Raw genomic sequence first — 15,798 nt, 5'->3', positions numbered from 1 at the left:
GGGCAGGCGCCTGGCCAGGTCTAACCTGGGTTAGACCCCAGGCCCCCCCACCTCCTTCCAGTTCTTCTCTGTGACCCTTGCTGTGGTATGGCCCACCCTGCCCTCAGCCCTGGGATGGTTTTGCTGCCAGCCCTAAGGCAAGTTAGGCCTTCCTGCCCCTCCACTGTCAGCCCCTCCTGCCCCCCCCACTGTCAGCCCCTCCCGCCCCCCACTGTCAGCCCCTGCTGCCCCCCCACTGTCCGCCCCTGCTGCCCCCACTGTCCACCCCTCCCGCCCCCCCCACTCTCAGCCCCTGCTGCCTCCCCCCCCCCACTCTCAGCAATGACCCTACAGAGCCTGGGTCCTCACTCCCTTCTTCACAAACTTGTTTCTCAAGGGCTGGGGCACTGTGAACAGGCGGTGCTGACGCCAGATGGGAACTGCCAGGAGAAGCGTGTCGGGGATGAGAGAGGGTTTAGGGCCGAGGAGTCAGGTTTGCCCCAGGAAGCAGGGAGTAGGTTTGGGCTCCTAGGTAGGGGCCACGGGGGTGGGTGGGGGGCAGGGCTGTGGCTCCCCCCCCCCCCCCCCGCCATCCAGCCTTTCTCTGCATCCTTTCCACATCAGAGCCTGCTCTGCCCACCTGGGAGCTCCAGCTTCCCTGGGTACAGCCCTCCTCCATGTGCCCCAAATGTGGGCCTGGGGGGCACTGGGGCCCCCAGCTTGAGCTGGCGGGTGGAGACCATGGCCATGGCCAGGTCTGAGGGAAGCCCGTCCCATGTGGCCAGGGGCTTTGATCTGGGCCTGGTGCAAGTGCAGTTTTGAAACCTGGGACCCCTGGCTAGCGGCGGGGGCACCCATGCCTACCTAGCAGGATGGAGGTGCCCAGCCCGGCCCGGGGAGGTGGGCTGGTTCCGAGGCAGAGCAGGGGCACACTGACCTGCTGGGGCCCTCCTGCTCCGGCCGGGCTGGGCACAAGGATGCCGCACAGCCCCTCTGCTCCAGGGTTCAGAGCAGAATGTGCAGGGAAACTGCTCCAGGGGCCAGCCCTTCACTAGGTATCCCTGTCCCTGGGAGCCTGGTGTCATCCCTGAGAGAGGGGACGCCCTCCCCTGGAGGGGGCACTAACTGCATAGCTCAGAGCCCCCGGAACCTTCCCCCATCTGAGGTTGGCACTGGCATCTGGCCCAGGAACTCGGAGCTGACCCACAGCATGGCCTCCCCCTTACCCCAGGTCCTGGAGCCAGCAGTAGCCCTCTGCGGCCCTGGGAGGGGTATCCGTGCTCCAACCCCTCCCCCTACATCCTGAGAGTCACCACCCACCCCTGTGGAGCAGAACAAGGCCCCCACCACCGTGGGCCCTGCCTGGGAGCCCCGTGACACACCCCTGCTGCCGAGAGCTCGTGATGCTGGCTGCCGCGCTGGCCCCTTCCAGAAAGCAGCAGGGCCCCCGGCCGCTCCCCCACCTGGGGCAATCGGGGGGGCAGGCCTCTGCCTGCCCTCATCGCCCAGCTGTTGGAGGCAAAGCTGCTGCTGTCCCCAGGCGGGGCCCAGGGGTCAAGAGCCCTGAGGCAGGCTGGCTGAGCACATTCCAGGACTGGCTTCCGTGGGCCCCGTCACTGCTGCAGGACTGGTCAGGGCTGGTGTTTGCTCTATGGGGCCTGAGGACAGAGCCAAGTGCTGGTGCCACGGCCCAGAGCCAAGCCGCTGGGCAGCTGGCAGCAGTCCCACGAAGGGGCGCTGTGGACCCCTCTCTCTGTGTGGCCACCTTGTGGGCCAGGACACCAGCTGCCACTCATCCTGGGAAGGGCAGGACCACATGGATGGGCAGATCCTGGGCCAGCTGCACCCCCTTGCAGAGCGGGAGGAGGAGGAGGAGGGGGCCAGGGCAGCCGCACCCGCAAGGCCGGCCTTCCCCGGGATGGACTCCGAGGAGTTGCGGCTAGCCTCCTTCGATGACTGGCCACTGACTGCCGCGGTGCAGCCTGAGCTGCTGGCTGCCGCGGGCTTCTTCCACACCGGTGAGTGCGCGGGCCTGGGCGCCATTCGGAACCCTTCTGGCCTGGAGCCCCCTCCCCCCAGCAGGGCGGGTCTGGGCCTGACACAGGGCGGGGCAGGGGTCCTGAGGCTTTTCCACACCTGGCGCTTCAGATGATGGCGAGTGCACAGGGAGAGTCAGGATGGGAGGTGTGGGGGGCGTCCAGCGGGCCCCTGGGGTCCAGGGACAGGCCTTAGCAGCCCCGACCTGCGGCCTCTGTTGATCAGCAGGGTGAGGCGGGGTGAGGGCTGTGGGGGTAGAGACAAGAGGTGCCGCATCCCGCCGAATGGAGGCCAGAGCCTAGAAGGCCCTCCTCTCTGCCACTGGGACTCCTTCCTGGGGAGGGGGCTCCAAAGTGACAGAACATTCAGGGCCCCAGGTCGTGCCCCCCCAACTGCCCATCTGCCTTCCTGTAAAGGAATGTCTGCACGACTCCCCAGGCACTGCTATCCCCCAACTTCACCTTTGAGAAAGTGGGGTGCATGTGAGATCCAAGGAGAATACAGGGCAAAGGGGGGCAGAGACCAGTGGGAGCCCCAGGGTTCATGAGCGACCCCAGATAGCCCTTGCCACATAAGGAAAGGCCACCTGGGAGCCCCACAACCCCAGCCTTGGGAGGCACGCCTGGCCTGGCGGGTGGGTGCGGAGAGGCCGTGTGGGTCCGTGCTCCCCCTAGGTCAGCAAGACAAAGTGAGGTGCTTCTTCTGCTACGGGGGTCTGCAGAGCTGGGAGCAAGGGGATGACCCCTGGACGGAGCATGCCAAGTGGTTCCCCAGGTGAGGACACTGCAGGCCGCTCCTGGGGCTGGGCATGGGCCAGCTTCCCCTTCCCCGGGGTGGGGGGTCAAATTCTGGGGCTGGGGGGCCCTGTGGGGACAGCAGTTTTGCTATTTCTTCCCTGATGCTCGACAGAGCCTGTCTCCAATACAGCCTTCCCAGCAAGTGCCAGACACTCAGTGAGCCCCAGCTGCCCTCCGCAGGGCACTGTGGGGCACAATGTGGGCTAGAGGGCTTCTCCTGCAGCCCAAGCCCGCTGCCACGAGGCTTTCCAACCTGCTTTGTCCAGGTGCGAATTCCTGCTCCAGATGAAGGGATGGGACTTTGTCTGCAGCGTCCAGGAGGCGTGTTGCCACCTGCTCAGCTCCTGGGTGAGTCCTGCCTCTCCTTAAGGCTCGGGTGGGCCAGGTGCAGCGGGTCCCTCCCCACCCCCACTCCCCTGTCTACTCAGGGCACAGACCTTCTCTGGTTCCTTTCAGGACCCATCAGGAGAACCAGAAGACGGGGCCCCTGCCACCCCCTCAGGTGAGCCGTGGTGCCCGACCCATGCTCTGCTCCCTGGGCGCCTGCGGCCTGCACTATGGTGGGGGCTCTTCAGTGCAGGGACAGTGAGGCTACTTGGCCAGGTGGGAGGGTGCTACCTGGGCTTGCTTTGGGGGGCAGGGGGCTGCACACAGGGGCACTGTGTGTCTGGTGCTCCTGGCGCGGGGGGGCGGGGGCAAAGCAGTCCTGCTACCGCTGAGTAGGCCATGGTGGGCACTGCCAATCCCAGGGCCGGCAATGGGGGTGTGAAGAGGAGAGGCAGCTGTGTACCAGGCCCCTCCCCCCTGGAGGTGGCTGCAGTCACAACCCCACAGAGGAGCACGGCGGTGCTGTCTACACCCATGCCCAGGATTGCAGGGCAAGGGTCCGAAGGGCTCTAGGGTTCAGACCCTGGCTGTTCTAACTCTGTAGCAAGTGACTTCTGCTCTCTGAGCCCTGAGCTCTGAAATGGGGACGGTGCCAACCTCGTCTGGACCTGAGCCGGTCTGTGTGGTGCTCTGGGAGCAGCGCCTGGCCCCTGGCAGGGCTTTGTCTACGGTGGCCTTGCCGAGGAGCTTTTCCTGTCCTTTCTGTGCGGTGGTGCCTCAGAACAACGGTTCGGGAAGCAGGCCTCCCTGGGACGTCGACGAAGTGGCCGTCATGGCCGCAAAGGCCCCTGGGGACCGGCCACAGCGGCAAGTTGGCTGCCTCTCTCCTGTGACCCTGAGCCCCCCCGCAGCCCACCCTGCCCTTGGTCTAGTGCCCCTCACCCTGCCTTGCAGATGCCGGGGGCAGCCCGGAGTGGGCGGCGTGGAGCCGGTGCCCAGAGGTGCAGGCGGTTCTGCGGATGGGCTTCGGGCCGGGCCGAGTCCAACAGCTACTGCGGCAGAAGTACCGCTGGGCAGCACCGGCCGGCATCTCCGCATCCCAGCTGGTGGCTGACCTGCTCCAGGAGGAGGATGGGGGCCGGCTGGGGGGGGCCAGAGGTGCGTCCCTGCCCTGTTCTCTCCCTGCTCGTCCCTTCCGGGCACAGCCCTTCCCCATGGCCCCACAGTGCCTGGCACACGCTCCCATGCTCCGTGAAGGGTCTGCAGGGGCAGGTCACGGTGGCGCGGACTCTGGGCTTAAGGCATGCCGCGGAGGGACAGGAGAGGGCTATCAGGCCGTGTGGGGCTCCTCCCCCTCTGGGCGGGGTTTCACTTCCGCTGGCGGCCTCTAGTCTGTTCCACACCACCTACAGCTCCTGTCCACACGGGTCCTGAGCTGCCCACGCCCAGAAGAGAGGTCCAGTCGGAAGGTGCCGGAGAGCCAGGTGAGGGGGGACGCAGCTGGGGCAGGGCCAGTGCCCCTGCATCCTGGGGGAGGGGCCCTCCCCCATTAGCCCAGGACAGAAGGCGGAGGTCTGGGTGGGCACGGTGTCCTCGGAGGAAGCGGTGGAGCCCAGGCCCAGAGGGGGCTGCTGGCCGCTCGAACCGCAGGAGCTCAGGACGCACAGGAGCAGCTACGGCGCCTGCGGGAGGAGCGGACCTGCAAGGTGTGCCTGGACCGCGCCGTGGGCACCGTCTTCGTGCCCTGCGGACACCTGGTCTGTGCCGAGTGCGCGCCAGCCCTGCGGCTGTGCCCCATCTGCAGGGCCCCCATCCGCAGCCGTGTGCGCACCTTCCTGTCCTAGGCCAGGTGAGCGGCCACGGAGCTACCCACGGGCAGAACCCTGCCTGGCCTGACTTGCGCACATCCCCGTTGGGCCTCAGAGTGTCGGGACGGGCCTGGACAGTGACCCCCAGCACACCTTGTCCTCCACGATCTCAACACTGGGGCTGGCCCGCAGGGCCGGGTGGCAGGAGAGAGCACTTCTTACTTCTTCCAGCTCCCTGGTCCTGGTGGATGTTGCTAACCAACCCATTACCTTCCCTTGACACTAAGATCCTTGCTCTGGGTCCTTCCCAACACAGCAGCCCAGCTGGCCACTGCCATTCTGCTTGGGCACTTTAACCACACCAGCTGGGCCCAGCTCTGCCTTGCTTTCCCCAGTGATCGGGAGATAAGGCCCCCTGTCCCGCTGGGTATATAGGCTGCAGCCGGGCCCCGGGGAGGATGGCTCTGGAGGCTGCTATCAGGAAGGGCCTGGGCAGAGACCTTAACCCAGCAGCCAAGGCCAGGTGGGAATGTGTGACGGGTAAGGGACGGGAGCGTGAACCTCTGACATTTATGGCTGGCAGGAAGCACGGCCTCCTCCTGGTTGTCAAAGGATTCTGTGCCTCTCCCATCAATCCGAGAATCTCCTGGGGGGTTAAGTGGCAGGGGAGGGAGCTCCCTGCAGGCTGAGGCCCCTGGTCCGTGGACAAGCCAAGTGGGAGTAGCCCACCCATCCCTCCTTCTCTCCCAGGCGCTTCAAGTGCTGGCTGCCACGCGGGCACCCTGCCCATCTCAGCCTGTCCCTCGGGCCACATGGCAGGCCTGCTGAGGACAGCTGAGCTGGCATCCAGAACTGCTGTCCTAAGTCCCCGAATGGAGCCCAGGGTAGAGGGGAGCTGCAGACGGCGTGGCAGAGGGAGGGGGTGTCAAGGAGCTTTTACTGATGCTTTTGGAGATTCACAATAAAGTCGTGGGTTTTCCCCGGACGTGCTCAGCAGCCTCTGTGCCAGAACCGCCAGCCCTGCCCCTACCGCCCACCAGCAGGGCAGCGCGGCCGGACGTCTCCCCTGTGCCTTCTCGTGTCCAGCGGGGCCCCTCCTGCCCCCTCTCCTCTCCCTTGTTCTGCTCTTCTCAGCGCCGCCGCCGTGAGGACTAAAACCACGTAGCCTCGGGCCACTTCGGGCTGAGCTTGTAATTCACCAGCTCCTGCCTCTCAGGGAAGGAGGTCTACTGGGCGGCGTCCTTTCTACTTTCTACCCGGGGGCACCTTGGGGACGCTGTTCTGTGTCCCTTCTGTGAACAGTGCCACTAGCTGAGGACAAGGATGTTCCTTGCTCTGTGCACAGAGGGGGCCTGTGCTCCTGGTCAAGCCCAGCCGCCTACCCAGGGCTCCATCGGCGACCCCGGGGGCGGGTGGGGGCTTTGCCTGGGTGACAGCTCACAGCAGCTGGGGTGTGCAGCGTTTAATCAGGAACTTGGCTGCTGGTGGGCGGGGTGTCACTGTGGGTTTATACTGACCATCGTGGTGGGGTCACACTTTCCTGTCTCAAAGTCCCCGTGGCCACCCCTCCCCCAGCAACGGGGTGTGCAGGCTCGGGGGGTCCGGGGCGGGCATCGGCACCCAAGGGAGGGCTCATCGGACAGCAGTCCCAGGCCAGCTGTGGGTGACGGAGATCCCAGCGCTGCTGGAGTCTTCTATGTCTTTTCTTTGTTTTTTGTTTTTAGAAAAAGGAAATTATAAATTCTTTTGAAGTTGCAGCCATTCCTAGTCTGGCACTTGCCCTGATACCCTGGCTGGTGTCTGATCACCTGGCTCCGGGGGTAGGTGCTCTGGCTACCTGCAGGGCCCGAGGGCAGGGAGGCCCGCTGAGTCTCCTCGTCTTCGGTGCTCCCTGGGGCTGGAGGGCGCATGCAGGAGGGGTTGGTGCTTTTTCACTTACGCAGGCCTCTGGGGGCAAGGTGGGGGTGTGACGGAGGTCAGAGCACCCTGAGGGGCAGCCCTTGGCACCGGGGCAGGAAGGCTGGGGCAGCCAGCAGTCAGCAGCAGGGGCCACCGTGCCCTCCTGCCTTGGAGAGCCCCACATGCAAAAGGGACAACACCCCAGCAGAGGAGGGCTTCCTGGCCTTTGAAAGGGGGCGGCGCTTCTGGGCCTGGCCCACCCTGTGTCAGCAGACACCTCTGGGCCACTGAGCTGGGGTGGGGTGAGCCCCCGCCCAGGTCCTGGCCACCCAGGCTCCAACGGCTGGAGGGAGATCCAGAGGCCCACCCAGCCTGATGAACTCCTTCTGAGCCTTGTGTGCCCGGGGTGGTCTGCTCTCCTACTCTGCCCTGGCTCTGTGGCCTGAGGGAGGGCTCTCCTGTTACTGGGACGGGACGCTTGCTACCTACCCCCCGTCGGCCTTGGCTGAGATGGGCCTTCAGTTAGCAGGTAGAAAGGGTGCGGCTACCAAGAGGGCCGCAGTCCCCAGCGGATGGCTACAGGAAGAGCAGGACTGTGTCCGAGGGCTTGGGTGGGGTGGAGGAAGTCCAGCTCTACGGAGAGGAAGACCCCCAGCTAGCTCTTGGACCCCACATTTCAGGATTGTGTGTGGGACCTGGCAAAGGCTGCTTGAGAGGAGGTAGCCAGCAGCCCAGGCACCCTCACCCTGAGCAGGGGGAGAGGGGGCGTGCAGGGTCCTGGGTGCTGCTTCTGAAGAGGAAATAAGTCTGATTCTCCAAAGAAACCAATACCCCAAACTTCCTGCAGCAGTGAGACCCCCTAGAGAACAGCCACGTCACCCTCTTGGGAGGTGACCTCTCCATGCCCCCGCAGCCTCCCGGCACAAAACCGTCTTAGGCCCAACTCCATAGACTCTGCTGGGCTTTGAACTCGGGGGTGGGGGCCAGCCCAGAGCCGGCACAGAGCCGATCTCAGAAAAGTGAGGAATATGTGGATGAACGGATGATGGACGGATGGGTGGATGGGTGGACGACGGATGCCTGGTGAGGCTTCCACAAGGAGAGAGCTTCACGACTCTGCTAACCCACCCAGTTAGGCCCAGCCAGGGCAGGCTCTGCTGGCCATACTTACAAGTACACCTGCTTGAACAAGAGGTTGGAAGGCTTTTCATTGACATGGTAGAGAGGAAATGGGTCAAATCCACCAATGAAATCAACTGAAAGAAATCAAGACCCAAATAAAACATGACCCAAATAATGGAAAAGATGGCAGAACAGAGAACACACCCAGCCACAAAGCCCTGGTGTGGTGATGGCAGAGGTGGGAGCCCCGGGGGAGGGCAGGTACTGCCCCAGGCCCTGTCCTGACCTAGCCACGTCCCTCTGCAGATGAACACTGTGACTCCCCAGATAAAACGTTCCAGTGGACACTGACGAGCTCAGTGGGGGGAGGTGGCCTGGGGGGGGACGGCCTGGGTCCCGGGGCTGCGGGGAGCTTCACTATGACCCAGCCCTGCCCCCGCCACGTCCACGAACATCAGCCACCTGCCCCTTGAAGCTGTGTCTGCACAGCTGGTGGGTAGCTGGGCTTGCGGGGCAGAGCTAATGCATTTCCAAACCCCCAGGGCTGGCTTCCATCCTGAAACGTTTTAATGTAACCAACATGTGAATTCCCTTTTGTTCTCTCCCAGCGAGCAGTGGTCTGAGTGATGGTTTGGGGGTCACGTAGCATGAGAGCTGGGGGACCTGGGGGCTGGTCCAGAGCAAGTCTGGTCTCCCAGTATAGGATGTCATTTGGACACATTGATCGCCAACCCGACAGCCACCTGACTCCTGGGAACAGAAACTCTGAATCCCCATTCTGACCCCAGGGAGGGTTCTGCCCACAGGAGCCGTGGCTTCCTGGGTGCACCCCGTCCCCACCCACCCCAGCTCTGACCTCTGCGGAGTCTTCCCGGGAAACCACATCAGAGCCAGGGGTGTCAGGGCTGGCAAGAGCGCCGGAGCGTTGAAGTCGGCAATCAGACCAAGGTCAAGGGGGCCCCCCTCTGTAAGCAGGAAGCAAAAATGCTGCTCAGATGGGTCCAGCTGGCACTGGGGGCCCGATGGGGACATCACGGCCAGTAGGGCCTGGTTCTCAGATGCAAGGAGGCAGAGGGCCCCAGCCCTGCAGCATAGGAGCCCTTGGACCTGGGGGCTGGGGTGTGAGCTGACCCCTGGTGTCCACAGCCCGGGGCCCCTCCTCATCTGTTCTCAGGGCGCTGGGCCATCCACCCCTCTGCTCAGCCAAGGACCCCTGAGGGCATGGGGATCCCTCTAAGAGGCGAGGTCTCAGGCTTTGCCAACGACAGGCCAGGAGAATGCAGAGTCACCACCTCTGCTTCCCCTTCCTCCCCCGTTGCCTGGAGCATCCATGCCAGGTCGCGAAGAGGCTGTTGTGGGAGCCCGGCGGCCGCACATACAGCTGTCCTCCTCCTCGGTGAGAACGCGGACCACGTAGCAGGCGCAGACGAAGCCCACGAGCTGAAAGACACCAAGCGGTCGGGGTGAGGACCCAGGCAAGCTCCCGGCGCGTGGGACAGAAGCCCCGGTGTGTCCCGACCGCAAGGCCACAACCCCTCCGAGGCCTCAGTTTCCTTGTCTGTAAAATGAACAAGGAGAGTGGATCTGTGTGACTTCTTTAGCGTTGATGTTCCAGGCGGCGTCTGACTTCCTCTGGGGGGGGGGGCACTGCACGAATGAGGGTGAGCGGGGTAAGCGCAGGCCGATGGACAAGTCGGGAAGATGACCACCTGCTTTAACGAGAGGCTGAGGTGCAGAGAGAAGCCCTCAGAGACAGGACCACAGCTGATGGACCCCCAGACTGAACCCCCCCCTCTGGTTCCAGCCCGGCCATCACCCTCGGGGCCTCTTGCCGTAAGCAGCAAACCACCAGCTTTCTCCTCCTCGGGGAGGGGGCGCCCACGTGCAGCCCCAGCTGGAGATGGTGGAGCCAGCCAGGCTGGATGGTTTGGCTGAAAGTGCCAAGGACCCAGCTCAGTGGGCAGGTCTGGGCGGAGTGGACAGGGCCGGCTGCTGCCCTGAGGGAGTCAGGGGATTGGCTGGCCGGAGGCTCCCAGGAGGACACTCAGACTTCAAGGGAGAGGGCAGGCGGGGCATTAGGTGCCCCGTGGACACCCAGGCAGCAGGGCCGCTGTGGGAGGAAGGGCTCCAGCTGAGACGGTGCAGGGCTGGTGCTGCCCGTGGTCCAGCCTCTCCACACGAGCATGGCCCAGGCGATGCTACCAAGGGTGAGTGGCATTCACCGCCATCCGAGAGCTGCATCCTCCTTAAGTGAGAATGAGGGGACCAGCCCTGACTCACAGCCAGAGCCCAGCAGCCCTGAGCAGAACTGCTGGTTTATAACTTGACAGTAAAACACATCTCAATGCACAGGGCAGCTAGATTCCCATGAAAGGCCCACAGCCCTGTGTGTTCACAGGGTCTTGGGAGGGGCCGGCAGCCCCAGCTCATCCGGGAGGCTTTGCACAGGGAAGCAAAGTCAGCCTCCTCCACGGATGCTGGGAAGCCTCGAGGCAGCCGAGGGTGGTGAGGTCATGCTGCCGGGCCTCTGAGCATCTCCCATACCAATCTACGGCCTCGGCCCCCAAGGATGCAGCTTGCAGCAGGAGTCTGATGGCGGTGGCTTAGAGGTGCTCTACCTGACCCTCCTCCACATTCTCCACCCTTCGCAGTGTGGATGGTGTCCAGACTGCTTGGGTCGGCCAAGGGGGAGCCCAGCAGGAGATGGGAAGGAGAGATGCAAAGTGTGGATCCCTCGGTCCCTTCTCTGCAGGGCTGCCTCCCAGGGGCAGGGAGACAGCTCCAAAGAACTCTGCCTGGATGTAACTCTTCCCCACACCCCTGCAGGCCAGAGGGGCAACAGCTTGGTCTCTTTGCACCCCAAGGGATTGGGGTACCCTGTGTGGTCCCTGGCATGGCACCCACACTTAGAACAGCCCCTTCACCAGCCCATAGGAATTAACCTCACCTAAGTGCATCCTCTCAGTCTTGTTGGGATCCCAACTGGTCAGGGGACAAAGAGAAAAGATGCTTCACAGGGGTGCCTGCTAGGAGAAGCTACAGCAGATCTTCTGAGAGAGGGTGGTGGGGTCTGTCTGTGACACTAGCACAGCCCAGGATGGGGTGAGAAATGCATGGGGGGTGGGGACAGGAAGGTGGCCAGTAGCACAGTGTTGGAAGCAAGGGGCCTCGGGAAGGACAGAGTTTCCAGCAGTCTTCCTGGGAGTGGCCGGCCCTCCACGAGCAGTGGTGAGACCTGAGGGTTTACATAAGCTCTGGGTCTTGGTTTCTTCATGCACAGATCAGGCCCAACAGTCCCCCTCCATGCCTCAGGGGAGGAGACAGACCTCAAGGTGCTGTGCCCCTGCTCTGGAAGCTGCCATCCTTCCAGACAGTGGGTGGTGGGCCTGCTCTATGCTGATTCAGACAAACTGCACCCCCCAATGGACAGGCCAGCTTGAGAAGCCTTCCCCAACAGTCTTCCGGGCTCTACAGTGCTGCTGGGCCGGCCAGTGATGGTCCTCCCGGGAAGGGCCCAGGGCCAGAGCTGGCCGTGGTGCTGAAACCTCCTCCCCACCCCACCCCCCACTGCTCTTTCTCTATGGGGTGCTGGGGGAGGCAACCCCATGGCCACACCTCTGCTTTCCCACCTCCTGTCTGTCCTCCGCGCTCCACCCCCAGCTCCTCCCCACAGCTCCCAGAGGCCCACAGTGACTGCAGACCCCTCTCCACCAGCACTGGGCTTTCTGCCTCCTTTGGCAGCCAGACTGTAGGCCGACCAGCACGGGCTTGCCTCTCCGAGCCCTCCAAGACAATCATCGGAGGGCTGGCTCCTGGGAGGCAGAGCACGGACCAGCTGACCAGTATTTAGAAATTCACGTTTCATGAAAGGAATGTCCATCCCTGCAGGTGAAGGATGATAGCAAGCCATGGCTCTGTCTCTCCCATCGACAGGCAGAACTCTCCTCCAGCAGCAGCATGTTGGAAACTCCCACCAAGAATCTTCATGTGTTCTTCCCCAGCTTCCTTTTTGTGGCCTTTTTACAAATTCTGTAAATGACTTCGGAAACATCGAGGAGAATTCTTAAGCTGGTTCTTTTTCCTTCCGAGGAAGGCACCTGGGTTCCTGTGCATTTTCAGGTTACCGTGGCTCTCATTTTGCATCAGTGAGTGAGGTCGGCAGCGCCAGAGGAAAGGGAGGCTCTGGTTCCTGGCTAGGGGGGCAGTACGCCAAATGCCCCACAGTCTGATTGTCCATAGGGCCTTTAAAACCCAGAGAGGAGGGAACCCTGAAGTGAGCAGGTCACTGAATTGCCATGTTTTCTCATGCCATGGACCACCACGAACACCCATGGACGGCCCTAGATTTGAAATCCAGTTTCCAGTGTCAGCTGGTTACAGAACCTCTGTCCTATAAATCCAAGATCCACCCAGACACATGGGTATTCACACCACTGTCTGCACCAGGCAGGGTCAGGAGCCTCCAGACCTGACCAGTAACCTCCAGCGACCGCCGCGGACACGCCCGAGCTGCCCCGCAACACGTCCTCCTCCAGCGACCGCTGCGGACATGCCTGAGCTGCCCTGCGTGTCCTTTGCGGTGCCCAGGAAACCACTGCCAGCCCCGACTGAGCACCTCCTGCATGTACATTCACCTGAGCCTTTACCTGCTTCCCCCATCAGGTCCTTCCCCCAGTGCTTCCCAGTTTCCAGAACAGAAGCTGAGACACAGAGGTTAGGTGGCTCACCACTAAGGTGGCACCACCCAGATCCAGGTCCTCAGAACCGCTAGCCAGGTTGGTCTGGTGTGTGGTGCCAGGCGCACCCAGATGCATGCTCTGAGGTTCTGGGGCAAAGCCGTCACCTCCTTGCCACTGGGCCTTAGGTTCTGTGGACCTCGTGTGACCCACGTGGGCTCAGGGAGAGTGGCAGAAGTGGGGCAGGACAGGAGCGAGTGGGTCCCGTTGGACAATCACGTCAGGAGGTCCTGAGCCCCGCCTCCCCAGGTGCCAGCAAAGCCTGCAGCAGGGCCAAGCCCTGGCATGACCAAGCCCTCCACCACTCACCACAGCCTGCGCGACGTGCATCTTCCGAAAGGGGCCCGGTCGGTCCCTGTGGGGGCAGTGCTTTGCCACGTGAGTCCTCCAGGAGCCAGAAGCCATACATGTGATCCCAAAGAATTGTTCAGTTGCGCTTGCGGGTTGAATCGTATCCTCAGAAATAAATGCTCAAGTCCTAACCCCCAGTGCCTGTGAACGTGACCCTATCCTTGGAATTGATCTTTGTAGAGATGATGAAATTAAGAGGAGGTTACACCAGGTTAGGGCAGACCCTAAAGTCAGTGACTGCTGAGATTTAAGAAAAAGGGTAATGAGATCTGATGCAGAAAATGCACAGGAAGAAGTCTGTGTGAAGACGGAGCCGCGTCTGCCAGCCGGGACAGCCAGGGACGCCCATGACACCAGAAGCTGAGACAGACCCTCCCTTGGCGCCCCTGCAGGAACCCCCCTGTGACACCTGGATTGTAGAGTCCTGCATCCAGAACTGAGAAAAATAAATGTTTCCAGCTGCCTGTCATCTGTGCTTTGTTACGGTGGCCCTGGGAGACTGCAGGGTTGTAAAGCCAGAAATCCCCCTGGGCCGGCTCCCGTGGCCTGGCCGAGCACCGAGCAGCCGGCATCCCGTTCGGGGAGGAGCCCGGGATGGACTCCAGGGGCCTCGCAGGTGCCGGCCCAGCTCCTCCCAGTGCCTCTCCCCTCTCCACACAGGCAAAGTGCCCATGCACGGCTGCAGGGCCGGCCTTCGGAGATGCTCCCCGGCCTCCCCTTTCTCCGGGGCCCTCCAGGCTGTCTGACCACCTCTGAGCCCACCGTTTGTTTCCTCGTGCTCCTTCCACGATCGCCGACCTCTGCCGCTGCTACTCACGTCCAGCCACGTTGTCTCACACCTGCATCCACGGATAAGGCACACCCCCGGGAAAGGACGAGCTCCCTGCGAGACCCCCAGCTGAGAACACCCCAGGACAGACAGCATCCCTGTAATAGGCTCAGGACAAGCTCCAGACCCACCAGTATGCAGCCCACCAGTACCCAGCACCATCTGTTCCCGACACAGAATGAAATTATGTTCTGAGCCCCAGGCCTCCTCTCTTGACCAGATGACCCTAATCGAGGGCCTCGGGTACACGCCCTGCTTCGGCACCCCCTGCCAGGGCCACACGCTAACCCCCAAGTCCCCTGCCAGCCCCACCCAGCCCCTGCACCATGTCACCCCTGGCGCTGTTCTCCAAGGCCCAGGCTCGTGCCCGGACTAGAGGTGCGTCCCTGCTAACAGCTGTGCTCCCGACACAGACCCTACAGCTCAGGCACTTGTCCAGCACAGGAGGTGGTCACGTAGGGGACGCACCAGGAGGCTTAGCACACCACGGTGCCCGCGGCGTGGTGGCCACATTCTTGAGGCAGGGAACAGACGAGTCACTTAGTGCTAGTGACCACCTGCCCTAAACCATGTGCGGAGCCCAGGCTTCCCTCCAGCCACGTGGTGGGCACAGCCTGGGAGACCTCCACCGTGCGCTCTGGCTGCCTCCGAGCAGGCGAAGTTCACGCTATTCTTCAGGGAGAAGTCTCCCAGAAGAGATGCTCGGCCTTTGTCCAGGAGCTTGGAAACAAGAAAACTCTCACGCTTGTCAAACAGAGAAAAGAAAAGCCACAGGACTCCCCGCCATGGTGCCCCCAGCCCACATACAGTGACTAGAGCAGAGCTCCTTCCTCCTGCCTCCCCCTCCCCCCAGCAGAGGAGCACAGAGGTGGCCAGGACAAAAGGCCTTTCATAGCTCCCTGCTGCTCTTCATGTGGGGACACAGCTCTGTCTGAGACCCAGACTCTTTGAAAGCCCCGTGTCTAGGGGACCCTGCTGCGCTTGGGCCAGGGTAACCCTTTGCCCTTGGTGTCACGCAACTTCTCTGGGGCCTGTGGGGGTCCCCCGGTGCACCATCCGTTCTCCACTGTGGAGCTGAAACAGGCAACGTGACCCTATCTGAGCCTCCCAAACCCCGAGGCCACATCCCTCACCCAGTATTTCTACTTCTGCTGCCCCCAGCCCCAGGGCACAAGTCAGTCCTGCCTACGTCCCACACACCAGACTCAACACATGGAAACCAAAGGCACACTGTCCCCACCCCCAAAGGTCACTGTGCTTTATGGTGTCCAGACGCACCCAGACTGCAGATCTCCTGATCAGCCTGGGCTCCTCACCCCCCTTCACCGCATAGACCTTTCCTTCCCCTTTCCCGCCTTCCCACCCTACCCCTAAGGGACTCCTACCAAAACATGGTTGGGGACACCTCAGCTCCAAGCGGGATGTAGCTCCCTGTTGCCGGTGGAATAGTCCTGCCTCTACCCTTTTGCGAAGCCCAAGCTATCTCCGGGTCTGTCCAGCACGAACCCTGTGGGTGTCCACCTCCTCCATCCTCCCATAAGCCCCCCCCCCTCAGGTTTCCAAAGCACTGAGTGGGCACCCACAGGGGACCAATGGCTGCTCCTTCCTTCCTCCACGTGGGACACACCAGCCTCTATCTCAGCCCCCTGCCAACTCTGCAGGCAACCCTCACCCCCACGCAAAGGACAGGAAAACGACAGGATGCCATGTGTGGGGGAGGACTTTCTGCTTAAAAGTTCGTCCTCCTTGGGCCTTCAAGCTTCCCAGGGAGGAAGCCCCCTGCCCCAAGGAGCCAGAAGCCCACCCAGCCTGGCCTCAACAAAACAGCCTTTCCCCTTTAAGACAGGAGACCCTAGGGCTCATCAGGATCTCCTCCCCAGGCCTGTGGCCGGGACCTCTGTTGAGCACTCCCC

At 62.6% G+C, this 15,798-nt stretch overlaps 1 protein-coding gene across 2 annotated transcripts; it reads left to right on the top strand.

Moving 5' to 3' along the window:
• Positions 1-1,630: 1,630 nt before the first annotated feature.
• Positions 1,631-4,984, top strand: BIRC7 (baculoviral IAP repeat containing 7). 2 transcript variants are annotated; one of them, XM_026502879.2, is made up of 6 exons: positions 1,631-1,997; positions 2,691-2,790; positions 3,080-3,161; positions 3,270-3,315; positions 4,553-4,624; positions 4,791-4,984. In XM_026502879.2, the coding sequence occupies exons 1-6, from the start codon at positions 1,631-1,633 to the stop codon at positions 4,982-4,984; spliced, it is 861 nt and encodes a 286-aa protein (XP_026358664.2). The 2 variants fall into 2 exon arrangements, with proteins under 2 accessions (XP_026358664.2, XP_026358663.3); XM_026502878.3 differs by having other exon boundaries at positions 4,740-4,984.
• The last annotated feature ends 10,814 nt before the right edge of the window (positions 4,985-15,798 follow it).

The sequence above is a fragment of the Ursus arctos genome, unplaced genomic scaffold, assembly GCF_023065955.2.
Source record: "Ursus arctos isolate Adak ecotype North America unplaced genomic scaffold, UrsArc2.0 scaffold_16, whole genome shotgun sequence".
In the NCBI taxonomy this organism is placed as follows: domain Eukaryota; kingdom Metazoa; phylum Chordata; class Mammalia; order Carnivora; family Ursidae; genus Ursus; species Ursus arctos.
This window is presented reverse-complemented; position numbering and strand designations above follow the sequence as displayed.